The sequence below is a fragment of the Pogonomyrmex barbatus genome, unplaced genomic scaffold (genome assembly GCF_055798465.1).
Source record: "Pogonomyrmex barbatus isolate J1 unplaced genomic scaffold, ASM5579846v1 scaffold1, whole genome shotgun sequence".
Taxonomy (NCBI): Eukaryota; Metazoa; Arthropoda; class Insecta; order Hymenoptera; family Formicidae; genus Pogonomyrmex; species Pogonomyrmex barbatus.
In genome coordinates this window covers 737,101-756,477 of record NW_028297098.1, presented here as the reverse complement: position 1 = coordinate 756,477, position 19,377 = coordinate 737,101, and the positions used below count along the sequence as shown (strand labels likewise).

At 39.6% G+C, this 19,377-nt stretch overlaps 3 protein-coding genes and 2 long non-coding RNA genes across 11 annotated transcripts in view; 3 read left to right on the top strand and 2 right to left on the bottom strand.

Moving 5' to 3' along the window:
- LOC105430064 (atrial natriuretic peptide receptor 1) overlaps positions 1 to 1,203 on the top strand; it is a 65,968-nt gene extending 64,765 nt beyond the window's left edge. For all 4 annotated transcript variants that reach the window (XM_089082408.1, XM_089082413.1, XM_089082403.1 and 1 more), the window contains one exon: positions 24 to 1,203. In XM_089082408.1, the coding sequence (XP_088938534.1) occupies positions 24 to 307 (284 nt within the window). In that variant the 3' untranslated portion in view covers positions 308 to 1,203. The remainder of the gene's footprint in view (positions 1 to 23) is intronic.
- LOC105430065 (zinc finger TRAF-type-containing protein 1 homolog) lies at positions 529 to 8,427 on the bottom strand. Of its 2 annotated transcripts, none has more exons than XM_011643399.3 (7): positions 8,278 to 8,427; positions 5,932 to 6,218; positions 2,581 to 2,819; positions 2,044 to 2,255; positions 1,598 to 1,758; positions 1,234 to 1,436; positions 529 to 1,122 (listed from the first exon to the last, which is right to left on the bottom strand). In XM_011643399.3, exons 2-7 carry the CDS (start codon positions 6,193 to 6,195, stop codon positions 1,095 to 1,097), a joined length of 1,107 nt encoding a protein of 368 aa, XP_011641701.2. In that variant the 5' UTR covers positions 6,196 to 6,218; positions 8,278 to 8,427; the 3' UTR covers positions 529 to 1,094. The 2 variants fall into 2 exon arrangements, with proteins under 2 accessions (XP_011641701.2, XP_088938644.1); XM_089082518.1 differs by lacking the exon at positions 8,278 to 8,427 and adding an exon at positions 6,292 to 6,718.
- LOC105430066 (uncharacterized) lies at positions 7,009 to 9,463 on the top strand. Its single transcript, XR_968177.2, has 2 exons — positions 7,009 to 7,228; positions 7,341 to 9,463. It is a non-coding gene; the product is annotated as an uncharacterized LOC105430066 (long non-coding RNA).
- Positions 9,218 to 19,336, bottom strand: LOC105430061 (uncharacterized). Of its 3 annotated transcripts, none has more exons than XM_011643391.3 (9): positions 17,443 to 17,712; positions 12,509 to 13,064; positions 11,811 to 12,033; positions 11,377 to 11,513; positions 11,071 to 11,292; positions 10,816 to 10,998; positions 10,600 to 10,728; positions 10,297 to 10,498; positions 9,218 to 10,210 (listed from the first exon to the last, which is right to left on the bottom strand). In XM_011643391.3, exons 2-9 carry the CDS (start codon positions 12,635 to 12,637, stop codon positions 10,170 to 10,172), a joined length of 1,266 nt encoding a protein of 421 aa, XP_011641693.1. In that variant the 5' UTR covers positions 12,638 to 13,064; positions 17,443 to 17,712; the 3' UTR covers positions 9,218 to 10,169. The 3 variants fall into 3 exon arrangements, with proteins under 3 accessions (XP_011641693.1, XP_011641698.1, XP_088938640.1); XM_011643396.3 differs by having other exon boundaries at positions 11,383 to 11,513; XM_089082514.1 differs by lacking the exons at positions 11,811 to 12,033; positions 12,509 to 13,064; positions 17,443 to 17,712 and adding exons at positions 18,516 to 18,703; positions 18,886 to 19,336.
- On the top strand, positions 11,419 to 12,341 carry LOC148937939 (uncharacterized). Its single transcript, XR_016140699.1, has 2 exons — positions 11,419 to 11,534; positions 11,744 to 12,341. It is a non-coding gene; the product is annotated as an uncharacterized LOC148937939 (long non-coding RNA).
- Positions 19,337 to 19,377: the final 41 nt, after the last annotated feature.

The window sequence follows — 19,377 nt, the reverse complement described above, 5'->3', positions numbered from 1 at the left end:
GTAAACATTATTGTGTCTCGCAGCTTTGAGAATACATGTCTCGGAAGCGACGAAGAATATCTTGGACAAGTTCGGGACGTTTGATCTCGAACTCAGAGGGGAGGTGGAGTTGAAAGGAAAAGGCAGGGTGACTTCTTACTGGTTGACCGGCTGTTCGGAGCCCGATTCCAGGTTGGTTGTACCGAGATATCGCAGACTCAGTAGCAGCCAACCCGAGAATAATTTGAATCCATTAATCTTTCCGCCAAATAATACAAACGGCCCGAAGGCTAGCAACAACACCTTCATCAATCTGGCAGAATTATAATAATTAACGTTCTCTTTAGAGAGCGGCAGATCTGCAATGCAGAATTTCACATGTGCCATGCGCGCAACTTAAGGTACAAATATATGCGCAAAAATTAGAAATCAGTAAGAATTATCATAGAAGTGTTAACTTTTTTTCAGTATCGTATTTCGATGTGTACAAAATGACTTAATGCTACAATGTGATCAATGTGACTTGGATGTAATGAAGTATTTTTAGGCTTCTTATAATTACAATTTTTATTCGGAATTTTACATCGATAGCGTTTTATTTAAATAAACGAAAAACAATAGGCTCTTCTTGGACAAGGATATATTAAATTATAGTATTATCTAAGCGATACTGATCATTTAGCTTAACCATGAGGTACAAGCACATTGCACAACTGGGACATACAATTTATTATCTAACAATAATCTATATAAACTAATCGCTAGTTCTTAGTTTCTCCTTTTCGTTTTAATGTAAAAGTTTGATTTAAAAGGAAGGTGTAAAGCAATTTAAAATTTATTTTTCCAATATTTAAATATTCTGTGCTTTCCGTGTATGTCGTCACATTATATTAATTTTATACATATTTAACATGTATTTTTAAACATTACAATTATATTAGTATCTTTGAATCTCTTTCTCTTTTCATTGTTCATCATTAGTATGATCAATATCGCTACTATACGATTATAAATCTCTGTGATCGCTATATTTGTATTTTTCGTTATATCTAGAAGATCTCGTCGATCGATTCCTTTTATGACAAAATCTTGACAATAGATTTTATCGTTGTAAGCTACTTAGATGCCAGGAACATTATTAGTCTGCAAACGAAAAATTACACATTGTACATATGAGTTACACCCATTGTGTATTATATTGTAATAAAGTGACTGCAGTAGCTCTATCGCGTTTATCTAAAATCGATCCTTTACCTAAAACTGATGGCTTTAGCCGCAAGGAGTCTATTGCATTCCGCCGTGTCCGGTAATGGCAATGTAAAATACGGACTCTCATTTTCTTGCTCGGTAAATTCGAATCTGTGAATTCTCGGATGGACTTTCATATCGCCAAATGGCCCTTTCAAGATCAAGTAATAAACTGGTAGCGGATAAGTGGTTTTTGTCTTTAGTATCAGCTACAAAACATTTTATGCTTAGATCGCAGGCTGTTACATCGTATACCAGCTTTATAATTCAACAATTTCTTTTAATCCGCTTACACGCACGCATATACGGATAGTGTAGTGCGATACTTAAACTTCTTTTTAAAATTACAAAGACATGCGATTTTTCGTACTTGGTAAGTTATGTCTCGCTCTGAACTTTGAGTAGGATCGCGTTGATTACTATTGATCCTGGCCTTCACTACCCACTGATTATTGAAAGCGCCGAATCGTGAAGTTTCATAAAATAGTTTATGGATAAATTCGTCAGTACGATATGGCTTCATCTGTAAATCTACAAACGACAAAATTTTATGCATAATTGATAAATCTTAGCGAGCATATATATTGCCTATAACTACGAAAGAAAAAAAAAGATGCAAGAAGACAAATCAAGAAATGTTACAATATTATAAGATGAATATCGTGATGCAAAAAAATTATTTATCCAATTGCAATTTTTAATGCTGCTAGGAATACAGAAAAATCATATGATATACATTTTCTCTATCTAGTAATCTACAGATTATTTCAATATCTTTGCGTAATATTATAGTAATATTTAACAATTGATACAGACCGTTAAATGTGATTTTCTCGTAGGACAAAAGATCAAAGACATTGTCATAGAGCCTACGTTCGTCCAAGGTACGGGCATCAATCTCGCGCAGAGCCTCCATCACGTCCGCACCTGTACGATGAGGATGAGCGCAGTGACTCTCGTGTTCCGGAATCTCGTGGTTCGGGCCTCGCCATGGACAACCGATTCTACTATATTTGCAACTAGATATCCTGTACAAGTAATTAGATATCGGATATGAGCACACACATACATAAGTACGTTACACAGCAAGGAGAGCATGGTGGATTATGAGAGAACTTTATGTAGGACTTTGGAACAGACATTTCTAATCTGCGACGCATATTAAATTTTTGGGAAATTTAGGGAAGTTATGTTTGTGTGCACATAAGTAACTGCCTTCTATTACTATGTATTTGCGCGGTCCACCTGTAACTATATCGTAAAGAGATCAGTTACATTAGTCAGAGATGTTGGCGAGAGACCCCACGGAGAAATGCGTATAAGATTTAAGTAAATTTTGCCTTACGGATTTACCTTTCCTCGCACATAGCCTCTTCGTGGTGCTCTAAGGAATTTCGCGGGAACTCCTTCGCGCAATATTGACATTCGGCGGGTAACTCAGACACGGCTTTTTCAACTGCCAGATTTCGTGACGCGGTGGTTTTGCTGATTTCGATTCTGCAGTTGGGGCATGTTGCCATCTCGTCCCGCAGCCTGGCATCTGCGAGGACATGAGTGAAGCAACCAGCACACATCAAGTGTCCATTAGCACACTGTGAACATCATTGCAGTATGTATTATTAACGTTCTTGTGTCTCATTAAACTTTCTTTCTTTCTTTTTTTTCTTTTTTTTTTTTTTTTTTTTTTTAACATAAGAAAGCTAAATAACCCAATTCTCACACGGTACATATTATGTGCTTATAAAAATGAATGCATTGTTCGAGATGTGCACACAACTTTCTAAATTTTAACGACTCTTTACGAGAAATGTAGCTGATAATTATTGATTCGATATACGTGATAACGTTCATAACAAGCCGATTCCTTTTCTTTGTTCTCATGAACGTTTTCGTTACAGACAGTATATTCACTTTCTGTTTTGCATTCTTATTTTATGTGCATACTACAGAACCCCCAGAATCGTCAACACAAATAGAATCAAAAAATTATGCCATGTATATTACCATCACTTTGACGTTTAAACCTGAAACACAAAATCGTACGGGTACTTATTAATTACAAATGTACTTTATCGAGATCGTGTTTGTTTAAATTATCACGAGTATTCTCTAAGGAATTATTTTTAATGCCAATATATCGATGACAGAAGGGAAGAGACGAGGATGATGACACGTGGGAACAAGTGAAAAGGGGTGTTTTATGCGAAATAACTAACTAATAACCTTTAAGAATATTTATTTTGTTTTGCAACTATACAGTTTGTACAGATCTTTTTCTTCTTTCTCTTTCTGTATTCGCTTTCTCTCCCTCACTCTCACTCTCTCACTGCTGACTATAACTGATGGGCATCAGTCTCGCATTAATCTAACAATAGGCTTTTATATTCTCATTGTGTTCCGAATATGTCCCTGCCTTTCGATAATCTCTTATTGTAAACACAGCATTTCGTAAGAGTCCAAGTATCATTATAGTATTATACACTAAACAACTACAGAGATCTAGAATCTTAAGTACTTGACTACTTTATCTAACCGATTTAATTATAGAGGCACTAACGAGAGCACGCGGGATTTTTCCAATCCCGCTATTTCGCGAGCCACAGAAACGGATTCGTCGTTCTTTATAAATGCATCATAGGCTCTATGTAAAAAAAAAAAAGGAAGGCAAGTGTGCGGGGGGAAGGGGGAGGGGAATGGATGTGTTTTTTGTAGAAATGTGTACAACTGAAAGAATACAATGGATCGAGTATCTTCGTATCACAAACGTCACGAAATACGTGCGCGTCTGCAGAGGAGACCTCACACCTGTGAGCTTACACACATTGTTATTAATTAACATTAAAAATATCAAGGCGGGTGGCATACAATCCCTCGTGTACTCTGTTACAATTAAGTTACAGTTAAGTTATGTCACTTGTGAATCCTTTCAATGCCGTGTAATCTCGCGTCGACACAGCATTCCTAAGGAAAGTTATATGAAAAACTAACGGGGGAGGCGGGGAGGGGGGGGGGGAGAGGGTTTTATGGGAAGGCTGGATCTACAATTGACCGACAAAACGTATGTGGTATCTCTCCTGCGATCAACTTGCTCTAAACGAGTATGAGTAGCTGCATGCATACACACAATAATAAATCGAGAAAACAGCTGCTTTACATTTCGTCTAAGGTACCTGTTCAGAGTGACGTTATTCTACTTCTCTCTTCGATCGAAGTTATATCGAAGTTATATCGCGTTGCACGCAGGTTACGTAGTTTATAACGAAAGGCCCGATATATATCGTAAACAATCGCGGACGTAGGAAATTAATTTTACGTGTAGCTCCTTGCGATCATCAAGAGAGGAGGCATGTTCTTCCCCTCTTTCTCTTTCTCTCTCAGACAAATTGGATACTTTAAGTTTTTCAAAGCAAAGAAGATTGTGCGCAAATCATGTACGTGTCTTACACAGTTTATCGAGTCGATTTGTGTGTTGCGAAGGGAGCCGTTTCGTTACAACAAGTTCGTCGCAACGTAGATATGTCACAAGAGCGACGCGTGTTGACCTTCTAATATAAAGAAAAAAATATAAAGTCACCTACCTGCGGGAAACTTAACATGTCTCTCGTCTCGTCTCAACGGACAAACTCATTATTCGACCTGTGTATAAAGCTAAAGAGTTTATGACAGGGAACTGTACGATTATATATATATATATATATATATATATATTGCTACTACTTTATGGATTTTTACCGCATATTTTAATATTACATCACATTAAAGTAAACGAGAAACATGGGAGGGAAGGAAAAAAAAGTCCAGCCTGGTATCGAACTCCGTTACAATTCACATCCGGACTCCGTTACGATAAAAAAAAAAAAAAAAAAAAAAAAAAAAAAAAAAAAAAATGCTAAAAAGCTATTCAACGGAGATAATTCGTTAGTTCCACATCTCACGTCACGGCAAAAAAAAAAAGAAGAAAAGAAGAAAAGAAAGGAAGAAAAGCAAAAGATGGTAACGGAGGGAGAGAGAAAGAAAAAGAATATTTCAACGGAGGAGGATGTTAAAACAGGAGAAAAAGACGTAGTTTGCTAAATACAATAAAGTGGCGATAAGCGCAAATTTTCTCTTTTTGACAGTTCGTACAGTACGTTCCTAAACATAATTCGCGAAGCCTTCGGTCGCCCTTGATCGTGAGCGGAACGCTTTGTGGACGACGTGCCCGGGGGGGGGAGGGGAGGAAGGAAAAGGGGGCTTTCCAGTCACGGATACTTCAGAGCGTCTGCAAAGAACGAGTCTGGAGTCGTACGCGTCTCTCCCGAGCGGGTTGAGCCCAGGAGTTCGCGCGACCGTCTCGCCTATACGTGGCGTCGGTCGCTCGAAAAATCGACCCCTCGGAGACGCAAACGGATCGATGGACCGCTACACTACTAGGCCGCTACTAGGCCGTCGCGGGAAGAGGGGCACGGGTCGCGGGTTTCGCACATTGCGATCATCCGGCGAGGGGGATAAAGGGCGGTCGCACGTCTCGATGAAAGCAGGACACGTCGCGAAAGGAAACATTGTTGTTGGGGGACATTGTTTTCTTTTTTTTTTTTTCTCCCTTTTTTTTATCTTTTCAAGCTTCGTTGTCGAACGTCGTCGTCGCCAGACCTCCCGGAACGGAGAGGAGGCGGCGAGGAAGAAAGTCGAGGACGGGGCGGGGAGAAGGGGGGACGAACATACCTGATAGACGGCTGCACGGGGCAAATCGAGGCATACTGCGCAGCAGAGGATGCCGCCCAGACGGTGCTCCAGCTTCTGCTCGGTTTTCGCGGCGTCCTCGGCGCGCGTCGTCGTCCTCCGCCGCTTCTTGTCGGGCTCGTGGAAGTCCTCGGGCTTGTCGTGGTCCTCGCGCAACGGGTCCGCGACGACGGTGGCGGCCGCCGTCGCGGCTACCTGCTCCGCGATGCCGCTCGACGATGCGGGCTCGCTGCTCGGGTCCGCCATGTTGCTTGTTTTGGAGTTTTCCCCTGAGCGAACGCGAGAAATGCGCAGATGTAAAGAGAGACGCCGTTCCTCTACCTATCCCTCCCCCTCACTCACTTCCTTTCTTTCGCTCTGTCGTTCTCTTTTTCTCCCTCTCTCTCTTTCTTTTGCGGTGCTGCACTCTCTCGCCGTCGCGCTCGCCCTGACCTGACGTAATACACAACGCGCGCACCGATGTCCCCCTCGCGCGCGATCCTCCACCACGCTCCCTTCTTTTCACCCTTTCAGGACGCGCTCGAACGCCCGGAACTCCGGACGCTGAGCTCACCTAGCCGAAAGCCAACAATTTTTTCCTAAGAGTAACCCTGACATACGTGCGAGTAACTTCGTAACACAAGCACTTGGCGTACTGACGTACAATCTACATGTGCACCCGTAATGCCCGAAATCTAACTTGTCGCAAGTCGCATCTGAGGATGTCGCGAACTCCGATTACTCCTGTCCGTTGCACTTCCCAGCTCTATTCTCGTTCGCGTGTTCCGCGCGATTGCATGATCTTCGAAAGGAGGATTCCGGACGAGGTTAGGTCACCTGAAACTCTCGTCGGATGAGGATCTGAAGTTTGGCGAAGGTCGACGAAAGTGAGGAGGATAATCGATTCGCAGAATGAGAGAGAAGAGACATCGACCGATCGATCGCGACACGAATCGATGTCGCAAATAGCCGCATGCGACGGCGGTGAGGGAGAGAAGAAAGGGAGGAATCTACGGGAATTTGCGGCTGAAGATCGATCGATCGCGAACGAAGCGGACCGACGGAACGTAGAGAGTATCATCATACGTTGGCGCGGGTCAGTGATCGAGAATGCCGCTGCTTTGTTTATGCGCATCGTAGGATTTAAGGTTCGGATTTTAAACGGTGAAGAATTATAAGAGAGAGAGAGAGAGAGAGAGAGAGAGAGAGAGAGAGAGAGAGAGAAGCTTCTCGAGTATCGCGTATTCTCGACTCCGTCTAAGTAAACTTGAGCGCGTTCGAAATGTAAAAATAAATATATGTAGGTATTTACTTTGTTTTACATAAAAATAAAAAATATAAAATATAAAATTAAAAACATATACATATTTATATTCTTGGTTTTTGTAAAATCGGCAATTTACTTTTTTCAGCTGGAAAGCTGGAAGGATTATTTTCAAAAATATATACACACGTCAATAATAATAACAACTTGTAGGCGAAGTGAATATGAATAGCAACAAGCTTCCCCTTTGCCAAATGAAGAAGAGCGACAGGAAATAAAAATAATTTAAAAAATAATAATCGCGCACGCGAAATATGTAAGACGCGCTAAAAAATTTGATCGAATAGCGATTACTCGAATTAATGAATGGAATCTCAATCGTACGTAAAAAGAGATAGAATCGATTTCTCTGGAGTATCATCAAAAGCATCGCCGCGTGCAATTCACACAGGGTCAGCGATCGAATGAACGCGTCGCTTTGTTTATATCGATCGAAACGCACCGTACTCTCTCAGCGATAATAATTGTGTTTGCCTGATTCGTCTTGTCAATTCATTCCGCGCTTAATCGTAAAAGTGAGACGCGCAACTGATAACGGAGCATGTAAACGGCTCATCGTGACTCATTTCGAAAAGTAGCAATTGTTCGTCACGATAAGAACGTTGGCGCGTACGACCAAATGAAAAAAAAAAAAACCACTCGCAAATTCTGTCAACATTTTAATTTGATGAAACATGCAATCCTGCAATGCTTCATCCTCCTTTATCGCTAAACGACGCGATCTTCGAGCTTGACTTTCCGGACAATAGTAATGCGTAGTTCGGTCGGAACAAAGCAACTGTCGGACGCCCGCGTGAATCTTTGATTTTCCGAGTTTACGAAAGTTACGCGCAATACAATAACAATCCTCCGTCTTTACACGTTTACACATTAAACTGAATGTAAAATTGAAATTAAATTCCATAAAGCTCTTTATCCGTAATCACTTATGAAAAGTACAAATTGAACGAGAAGGAAGTCGGGCACTGGACGGAATTGCTGCAACGAAATGCGCATTGACGCGTCAGTGGAACGTGGATACTTACTCGTCGACGCTGTCGAATTTTCGCGAATTACGCGAGCCAGCACACGGCGATTCCGCTCAGCCGCGGCTCCGTAGAATGCAATCGCGTCCGAGACGTCCGCGCGCGAGACCAGGCTTGAACTATAGGGACGCGACGCATCTGTTGCACCAGATGCACAGATGCACCGTACAGAATTACGAGGGCCGACCAATCGCGCGAGGCTCGATGGCACACGAGCGGGGTACGTCGAGATCGAGCTTGGGAGCCGCGGGGACGTCGGGGAAATTGCGCTCCTTGGAAAAATAGAAATGAGGATGAAGGGGCATTCGTATTCTCTTAAACAAAAGAAAGATACTAATATCGAGATCTACTCGATTTACTTTTCAAATCAATTGCTTGGTAAATTAAAAATTAAAAGTATGAAATGTAATTTTGAGAGTTAAATTTGTAAATTTGTAAATTTCAGAGCTTCTCGAGCTGATTGTTGCTTTATCAGATTTGCAGATTCAATAATGTCGAGGATACGGGAAATGACATCAACTTCGCTATATTTATTATATATATTCCTTCTCTTTTCTTTTTTATTAATTCATTTCGATATTGTTGTAGCTGATTTATCGCGTACTCGCACGTAATTATCCTCCTAAATTCACAAACGAATGCACATAGCCAAAATTGTATTTCAAAAAATTAATTGGTCTTCATTTGGGGATTTCTCGCACGCTGTCGTGAGAGATCAAGCTACTACTCGCCTAGATTGTTCCTCATGATGTATGATTGTATGCGAAATAATTACATGCGAATACTATTCTAGTTCTCGTATACACTCGCTGTCTACAGTTCAAGAACAAGAGTTCGATGAAAACCATTCATGTACCAAAGAGCCGAGATGCTGCAAGCTTTCGGGGAGCTCGTTATTATTCTTCGTTTTATTCTTTTCGCAAACATCGTTCTCAATACATACAAAAATAATGCTCATTCTTTATTAAAAAGATTTGATCAAGCCTACTACAATACTATCTGCGATGCAAGTAAAAGTTATTTGCTGCAGAAAGACTAACATTTTAACCATCACATTTAATTGTACATTCAACTGTACGGTGTATGTATGTGTGCACGCTAAATTAAAAAAGGGAAACATATATCACCAATGTCTTGATTTGTCTTGAATCCTGAAAATAAAATTTAATTAACTTTGCAATGAAAATGTGCAATCGTTACTTCTCTATCCTTTTATCACACTGTTTGTTAAATAATTTTGTATTTACATACACATGCTGAATCACGGTATCTATACATGATTTTTTTTTTTCGCTATCTGGGAAACTCTATTGTTTCATGTCAGAAAACTCGGAAAAATGTACAATAGCGTATTATGCTACAAAATGTAGAAGAGTAGAAAACTTTCGCTGCCTACTTAAATATAAATGTTTTTTTCTAGACGTTGTACAACCGAGAACGTGTTTCGAGACGGCTGTCGACTTTGTACTTTCCATAGTATTTCTGAAATACCTTTCTCGCTATGTAGTGTTCGGTGTTATTAGGAATTGACGTATCTAATCTAGATCGAATACAGAATACATTCGTCTCGCTAACAATAAATGTTCCAAACGCTTTAAATTATTGCTCAGCATAAGTGGCTTCTTTCAGGCCACGGCACGCTCACGATAGTCTCTTGTCAACGTAACATCACACGTTACTCACGCAATCCCGATGGGCTACTCCATCAGAGATGCGTGTGGTATCATAAATAGTATCTCCCTATGTACATGTGTAACGTATTCTCTTAATTTATTTAATATTTACAATACATAGCTTCTCAGACTGCGTACGACGTGACTTTCATCTATTGTGAAAGTCGCTTCTCGAGCGCAAGTTTCTTTCAGGGTCCTTCACTTTTGCTTTCGCCACATTTACATTCTATCATTCAAACTCCTTCTCTGAGCAACGTCATCTGCAAACGATACAAGAACGAAAATCATGGCACATGTTTACGAATCTGCAACTGAAAAAACTTTGCGAAAGATAGCTTCACCGCACCTGTCATACCGCGATATGTCTCCGTTGTCATATCGCTGTTTAACGACTCCGATAGCTTGATCTTGTTGACTTGCTGCTGATTTTGCATCTCGGACACAGTCGCGAACATTATGCTAGTAGAATTTTTCAGTCCGACATACGATTGTTCCAATTGCTTGAATTTGTTGATTAAATCTACATCTGTTGCGCGTATCTCGTTCATCTGTATTAAGTAATAAATATTGACGAGACTACATCGAAACGCAATTCAATAATCACAATCAATAGTCACTACATTCAATAGTCTGCGATCTTTCAACATACCTTATCTTTTAATTGCTGAATCGATGCTAGAATGGAAGCTTGCTCAGACATTTTAACGCACTCCCCTTGCAAGGACATCATTGTCGTGTTGATCGCCGCCGTTGCTTCTTGAAGCGAAACTAATTTTTTCTGTGGTGATAAGATACGAGGCGTAAACATGGTTGATATTACATGATTGATCCAATATATTTATTATAAAATTCACATCATACTTACGCGATCCTTGTCTTGGTCGTCGGCGACCCATTGCAATTTGCTCGACAACGTCTCATTAACATGCGTTAAATTATGCGTTAAATGTGATATTGTGAGGTTTAGTTTGTCAGTCTTAACTTGCGTTTCGTCGATGCTTAATATTTGAGGCTTTTGAGTAATATTCGACAATTCTAACATTGAGTGCTAAAAAGAAAATGCAACATTCGATAGACATTGAGCAAATTAATCATCGCAATTTTCTTTTCCGTCCTTTACCTTAATACTGCTGATGTTCTGTTGCATAGTGACCTGTGCATTCTGTACCCTCATATTCGTTTCTTTCAGGGTATTCACCGTGGCCCCGAGATCCCTTATTTGACTGCCAAATGTTGCAACACTAGTTGACAACTCGTTCAAGCGTTTCGGCAAATTGGCCATCTCGGGTGCGGCTTGGAAGTATTCCTGCACTTTATGCAAATCTTGCTGAATATGCGCCAGCTGTAAAAACATCGATCCGGAAGGACGTGAGTCATTATGATCGGTGTCACAATTGAATTATCGATATTACTTGTGCGGTTTTACCTGTACCGTAAAATTATTTATTTGCTGCTTGAGATCAGACAGTCTGGAGAAGATAATTGTCTGATTATTCTGAAGATCTCTCGACAAGGAGTGGCATTTCTGCAGAGCGTCCGGGACACCCTCGCTACCCGCTATCACTGTAATGCACAAGAAATTAAGTACGAGAAAAAAAAAACAGAGAATCATACAATTATTATAAAGAACATTTTTAATTCTGAAAGGTTCTAATTAAAATCATTTATAGAACTCGGACTTTTCGTACGTTAAACATTTAAAGCTAAAATTGAATCGCATATTAAATAACAATGTTTGAGTTTGCGTTTATTTGTTTGCATTGTCGAGTTGAATACATAGCTTCGTTTTTTAGCTACTGCTTGGCTTAATTAATTTAATGCCGGATGTGTCGCCGGTCTATGCAAACGTTAGACCAGTACCTTGGTCTAACTCGGTTCGCAAAGCCGTAAGCTGTTGACGAACGTCGATGAACAGCCATATCAGGCTGGCGGTCGCCAATACGGAGGCGCACGCCAAAAAGGCATTGCAAGCCTTAAGGAATCCGGGACAAGCACGACTTCTCCTGCCCCTGCACTTGCGGCCGTTTCTGGTGGAGACGTTCCAGTATTCCGAACGATCGTCGCTGCTGTCTGTCAGCAATTCCTGAAAAACAAAAATATAAGAGAAACAAATGCATCACTAATTAATTAGCATTAAAAAAATAACGATGCAATTTTATTTATTCACATCATAATCATAATTTCTTTTTATAACTCATATCATTTCTTATCTTCCCTCTTACGATACTTGACATAACTTTGTTTTTCTTTTTCACATTGGAATATTCCTAATCGACTAGTCTGAAAGTATCCACATTTATAATTCAGTCTTTTATCTAAATTTCAGAACAATACAACATTTATACAAATTGACTCGAAATAATAATAATTTGTCATCGCATTTGTCACTAAGATTCTTTACGCCAAATGTGTCTTTTATTATCTACGTGTTACTCGTATACAAGTCTTCATTCATCATTTATTTATTTTTCACTGTAGATTTAAAAAACTTCGCCGGCGCCACAACGTTGTTATCGGGAAAGAAAGCGAAACTTTGAAAATTAATTATCTTAAATCACCTGCGAGCTGCGTTTCCCGGAACTCCGGCGCGAGATAGCGTGCGCCGGTGCCAGGGCGTCCAGCTCCTTCCGCTTCTTCATCTTCTTCGTCGGCTGACGAAGCGGCACTGTCACCGCCACCGAGTTCATCTCAAGCAGAACCACGCCGCCTATCTTTCAGGATACCTTCGGCGGGACTACCTCGGGAGCCACCCTCCTGATTTTATGTACTTCACACCCGGCGTTCTCCAACGGACACCGTACGATCGCCGCGAGCTCGGAGAGTCGTTCCGCGATCACGCACGATCATTTCCGCTCACGATTATCGACGAATGACTGGCTCGACCGCCGGCCCGCTTGCGGAGAAAATTATACGATTTCTTAATATGCGAGCCTGCACGGCGTGACTGCACGAAAATTAAGCGGCACTTCGAAAACCTTCGCTTCAGTCTGTGTCTTCGTCCGCGGACATATCCAGCGTTTCCTCGCCGCGCTTTCGGAACTCGCAGTCGTCCGGGTGATGCACTCTTAGTCAAGTAAATGTCTCGTATCTACATTCCTTGATCAATTGCCGCCTCTGAAATTGATTATATTTCCGCGGATAAGTGACGTCTTGTGTTGCGAATATTCATGTGATAATTGAACGATATCGCAGCTGAAGTTTGTGTACTGCGATCACCGTCGGCACAAAGTTTTAGATAAGATAGAGGTAATGAGAATGAAAATTATATCGTGCTACGAGAGAGTAATTCAAAGCTAATCAATGAAAATATCGGTGAAGAATGTAGCATATAACAAGCTAAGTTAACTATTGCTTTTTCATGGTTTTTCAGAAAAATCTTTGAAGAAATATAAATTGTCAGTATATAAAAACAAGATTACAAGTGATACTTAATAATATGTCAAGGTGCACACAATAAGAATAAAAACGCGCTGGTGGATCGTAAAGATTGCATGATTAATATAATTTTAGAATCAATATTCGAAAAAATGTTAACATCTTTCATCTTTCCATCTCATTGACGATTTTTGCATTCAGACGATCAAGACTTCTTATCAATTAATTTCGATGAATCCAAATTATGCTATAAATATCTAATAGAATGCTATCACTTGATAGTATCATTTTTGATAGTATCATGTGATAGTTGTCTATCTGAAGAGTCAGATTTAAAATTCTCGATTAAAGTTTAATTAACGATCTTTATCGCAGTGAGACGGCGATTATAAATATGCGATACACCGATAAATTAACTACACAATCAGACTTACGTCACATCTTCGTGAAAACGGGAGAGGAACCGGTTCGAAATAGGGACTGAAGCCAGGTGCAACCTCGAGGTTGCGAGACAAATTTCGCAATGAGAGGCGCGAAAGAGAAGGAAGGCTTTGCCCCGAGCGTCGTGCTCCTATTGTCGAGCAGATGAGACCGTTTTCACGTGATTGCGTCACGGAAACCGTTGCAATTGCGCGGATTTCGGACTCCGGATTTCTCGAGAAAGAACGACGAGAAAGACGTCGAGCGAACGCACGAATTTCGCGTCGCAACGACGTGCTCGTCACTGAAGCGAGAGGCTCTTATCAGCCGGCTGACTGGTACCTGATCGTGTTTGCATTTACACAAGTACGCACGCATATATAGCATGCACGCACATATATATCGGAAAGCTGGTTCTGAATTAAATACACGTGACATACGACGAGAAGTAGGATCTGTGACGGACTCCTATTCCGGAGTACGAGATTATTACGTCTCAAGTGAGTCGAAATTGCTTGACGGCGAGAAAAAGGCAGAGAGCCAAACTGATAAGAGCAATCGTTGCTGTGGCATTAATCTCTTCAAGGCTCTTCTTTATATTTGCTGCCGTAGGATTATTTGATAAACGCGATAACGAATGCGAAAATGTTGATCATCACGCTCATGATGATCAGACACGATAAAAGTATTTTAAAATCTATTAATCTCACACGGAAAGAACGGTTTTGTTGAATCTAGAAATTTGATCAGATATAAATCTGAAAATAATTTTTATGAGTCATTAAAATTATTGAGTAGAACGTTTAAGCATGATGCAATATTAGAAAAGTTTTTGATAGTGATCAATTTGAACGTTTTACATAATTATTTTGATGACTTAACAAAATTATGTTCAGATCAATATTTGTTTAAGTTTTTAGATACTTCAGCAAATGTACTCTTTTCATATAGGATAATTTGATGATCCACTTTGATAACAAAAGAGTTAACACCTCGTTCTGTTGAAATCACTTTGGTTTTCTGTCTTAAATTAAGTTGCAAAGCAGATCGATATGAGAAGAGGAATGCAATTTAATTTAGATAACGATTTCAATTAAAAGAGAACAGAAACGTGTTGAGTTATTGATTCGGCGTTTTGTTGTCAGCCGCGATTGTGCTTTTTTTACTTCTAATTCGTGATTAAATGGATCATTTAACCGAGGAGAATCCTTCTGGCGATAATATTATCGTGACATTTAACTTACTGACAATTTAGTTGATCGCTTATGTTATCGTTATTATGTTATTATTGCATGATGAAATTATAGCTACGATATATAAAGCACCAAAAAAGTCCAGTCGCGTGAAAATTCTTTCGTTGCAGCCTTTTAAACATCTGTCCTTATTTCAACGTGATTTAAAATACACTTAAAGGGTTTCTGGCGCGACGTTAATTTGACACGACGCGGCCCGCTCGTCTGAATAGAAACACGTCGCAACACAATTACACTTGCGGCCCTGGACTCGATAAGATATCGATATGAAAGAGAAAAAAAGATAATTTTGTCGTTTTACTTAGTTTTAAGGTCGCTGTACAGAGCTACCGATAAAATAAATTTTCCAAATAAAAAGTCTCTCCGTCAAATTTTTTAAAATACAAAAAAGAAAGACTAATGTTGAAAGAAAACTAAAAAGCAAGATTGCAAAGTTTTGAAAATTTATTCAATATATATGGCGCTTAAAACTTCTGTTCACTCCTCACTATTATCAGATTGTGATGTCAAGCAAGGAAACATCCAACAAAAATTCTTGAAAAATATATTTAACTATAGAAATATTTTTCAATAAAAACATTTGCAGTCAATAGAATAGATTTATACCAAAAGTATAATAAATAAGTATAATAAATATAAAATTTTTGATATTTTAATAATTCAATTTGGAATCGTCCTACATAATTTTGATAAGCCAGCAAAATTATTTTCACTATTTATATCTGGCAAAATTTTTAAACATTTTAGTAAAACTAGTTTTTCTAATTAGAATACGGAATTTTTTTGCGACGTATTTACGATGAATACGAAAAGGCAAATATGCCGATTATCCAATCGAATAAATGCAATTTCGCATGCATAACAATAAATAAGCCAACTCGATTGCTGTAATGACTGATTCCGCTTAATCACCACGTTCGCAACGACCGATCTCTCCCCACCAGTATTTAATTAAATCGCATGATTGCACATGTCACCATGGACGGATCTTTCGCGGAGTCATGTGTTTTCAAATCTTCATTGTGCGTCGCATGTCGTTTGAAGAATGCAGGCACATTTTACGATAACGACGACGAAGAGGAAGAAGAAGAAACCGCAAATATCCGCGATATTAACAACGAACATTAGCTACCTCGTTAACTAAGCGGACGTGATTAGTCATCCAAATGTATACAGAACTTTCATTCTACGCAATGAGCTGACTAATCCCGTCGACTAATTAACATTTAATAGAGAGAAGCATCAACTTCTCGATGTTTCTTACATATCTGCCGAATATTATTCGCGCTCTAAAAACCACCAGGCGACCACCTTGAAGAAATACACACACTCGGTGCTCGGGGAGATACAACACCTCGAGAATTCCAACGCGTGCCGTAATCCTGCGTTCCAGATAATTAAAGATCGGAATCACTTGAAGCAAACGAGATGTGACGAATGTGAAATGAAACGAAGCGGCTCTGATATGGATACGTCGCGTTCGTTAAATTTCCAACGGAGTCGCGGAAGCGAATATCGGCGATACCGATACCGACGTTCCTGCACGCGCGTGTGTGCTCAAATATTCATTGCGTTTGCGTCAGCAGGGGAGTAAAGCCGCGTCCTCGACGACTCGCATGCGAGCTCTTCACACACCTCTCCGTCCACGTTAATCGAAGAAAGTATCTCTTCTCGCACGCAAAGCCGGAAAGGAATTGTGGAATGTGAGTGAGAGAGAGAGAGAGTGAGAGAGAGAGAGAGAGAGAGAGAGAGAGAGAGAGAAAGAGAGAATTTTTTTGCATTCTCACTAGATGCTTGGATCTTCCGCACTAATGATATTTAATGCCATCCTATTGGATAAGTAATGTAAATTCGAAGATCGTCCCTTGCAGATTTCAAATGCAAATCTATGTAAATGCCAGAGCGATTATGCGCTCCTCGTAGATTCATCACGATGTATAAATCAATTTTATCGTCACCTGCTCTCGGCATTATCTAATTTATCGTTTCCGCATATTTATTTTATCTGCATACGTTCACTTATCTGTTTTTTTATATTTCCTTCTTTCCACCTAGAAAATTAATATTCTTTATTCAATTTATTCAATTTATTCTCTACGTATTTACATGCGGTCTATTTTTGTAATTCCTCATCTACGTTTCCTCCGTTATATCTAAAAAAAAATTAATATTTCAAGTTAACTTTATTCGTATTATTGAAATACCTTCGATTTCTCGATTCTTTTCCCGATTTATACGAAACTATTTTTCTCACACTCTCGATTCATATTTAATAATCGTGCATCCGAGGACGCGATGTCCCAGAATTCAAGCAAGATGAATAGGAGATGATGAAGAAGAAAAAAGAGGAATGGGAAGAAGAGTGGGTGGTGAGCTCTCGTACAGAATATGCAGAACTTGACCTACGAGGGGGATGAATTATAGAAGCGATTCTAATCGATTACCGCGCGGCGGACGGAAACGGGCGGACGGCACGAGCGACGGCGTCATCTCACTTCTCTCTTGGGCAAGGATCCTCAAGAATTGATTCGCGGATCGGTAGGCGAGACCACAACACAGAAGATCCACGAACACAAAATCCGCGGAGCCCTCGACGAAACCCCGCGATATCGTGAAGCAGCGCGCGGCGTCGCGACGCGACACTCTCGCCAGCTGCGCCGTCGTCCGATATCGACTCGCCGAGGGTTGGTGGGCGACTGAAGCCCCGCTGGGAGAGGGTTTCCATGATAAGAGCCGTACATGGTATATAGGGAATTTCGAACGGCAACGCCGAACGACACCGAGCGACGCCGAGCACGAATTTGATAAGACCACAAATTGAAGTTGATTATTTATATTTATGTAAGTGTGCTGCAGTAAAAAAATTCTACCCGAACAAAAATCTAATTCGCGTAAAGGTAAAACAATGATTATATGAATTATTATAGAAAACAATATGTAATTGATAAGGATATATAATAATAAATCTCTATATTAAGAAAATATTTATAAGAAATAGTTATACATAATACTCAAAAAGCAAAAATGAAAGAGAATATGATTACAGATAAGTGTATTTAATGGAAAATTTTTTTCTATAAATCTATACATGGTAAGTTAATTTTTTTGTTCTTAAATCAGATTTATGTAAACATAGAGGTATATAACGCATAATACATAAGACGATTTTGATGAATACTAAGCTATTTTCGATTTAGTCAAGTCATTAAAACTTTTGTTTTCAATATATTCTCAATATATCTATGAATTATAAGATTGCATTGATATGAAATATTAAAAATATTAAAAATATTAAAAGTATAAATTTTATTTTAGTACAAATAATTAACAATACTTAGACAATATAAAGCTTCCAAGACGACAAAAAGTGATGAAACATAACGTATATATGCACGTGTATAAATAGATATAATTAGATTTAATTAGAACCTTTCATACTTTAATTAAAAACTCAATTAATCTCTACTTACCAATTAGGTCAAAATTATAATTATCTCTTAACCAAAATAGCATTTACCTGACTTGATAGACATATCCATTTTCTTAATCTCGCCATACAACACAGCCGCAAGCCAAGATAAAGCAATCAGCCAAAATGTGATTAACACTGCTGCTAACCACAAAGATATCACCCGCATATCCGACTTATTACATCCACAAGAATCGCTGTGCCTGCTTCTAGACAGAATCTGTGATCTGTGCCGCCTGTAATTAAAAAAAAAAAAAATAGCACGATTATAAAGTATCACCTAACACAACGTCACGTGAATTATCAATTTTTCCAATTCTCCAATATATTATCTCTTCACGTTAGAGAAGAAAAGAGGAAAAGTGAATCGTGCAAGAAGTTCAAGCTAAAAAGAACAAGTCTTATAACAAATAATCACCGTTTGACTTTCTTCTTCTTTTGGGGTGGGAGGATCAGGTCGGTGCTGTCGGAATCGCTCTCCGACAGCAGCTCGAGCAGGTTGATGGTCTCCTTCGGGTTCGACTTCTCCATTCTCGTCGGGAGCGTGTACCGCATGTCATGAATCGTCCCCAAAACCTTCGGACCTTCGCGGTCGAGCGTGGCGTGACATCATAACCTCCACTATTTATTATTGCGCTATGCGCGAGCAGCTGCCCCGATAGTTTTATCTTTTACCGAGCAGTGTGCGCTCTCGGTTAAATTACCTCGGTGAAGTTTCACGTGACACGTCAACGCACGTCACTTTGCAAACTAGACGAAGCGAGGGAGAAGTATATCGCACTCACACACTTGCCACAACATAACCTATAAAGGAAGTCTGTTTCTTTTCTCATACACTTTTTGCACCTTCTTTTATTCTTTTCGTCTTTCCGTCTTTCTTTCTCTGTTTTTACCTCTCTTAGATGAGGTT

What these genes read in the sequence shown, in the direction of transcription:
- LOC105430065 (XM_011643399.3), bottom strand. Translation starts at nt 6,195, where the DNA reads ATGGCGGACCCGAGCAGCGAGCCCGCATCGTCGAGCGGCATCGCGGAG. An exon ending in AGCGAGACATAACTTACCAA is followed by an intron (nt 1,437 to 1,597) that starts GTACGAAAAATC and finishes AATGTTTTGTAG; the next exon opens with CTGATACTAAAGACAAAAAC. An exon ending in GCTAAAGCCATCAGTTTTAG is followed by an intron (nt 1,123 to 1,233) that starts GTAAAGGATCGA and finishes TTTCGTTTGCAG; the next exon opens with ACTAATAATGTTCCTGGCAT.
- LOC105430061 (XM_011643391.3), bottom strand. Translation starts at nt 12,637, where the DNA reads ATGAACTCGGTGGCGGTGACAGTGCCGCTTCGTCAGCCGACGAAGAAG. An exon ending in AGAACATCAGCAGTATTAAG is followed by an intron (nt 10,999 to 11,070) that starts GTAAAGGACGGA and finishes TTTTCTTTTTAG; the next exon opens with CACTCAATGTTAGAATTGTC. An exon ending in TTCAGCAATTAAAAGATAAG is followed by an intron (nt 10,499 to 10,599) that starts GTATGTTGAAAG and finishes TACTTAATACAG; the next exon opens with ATGAACGAGATACGCGCAAC.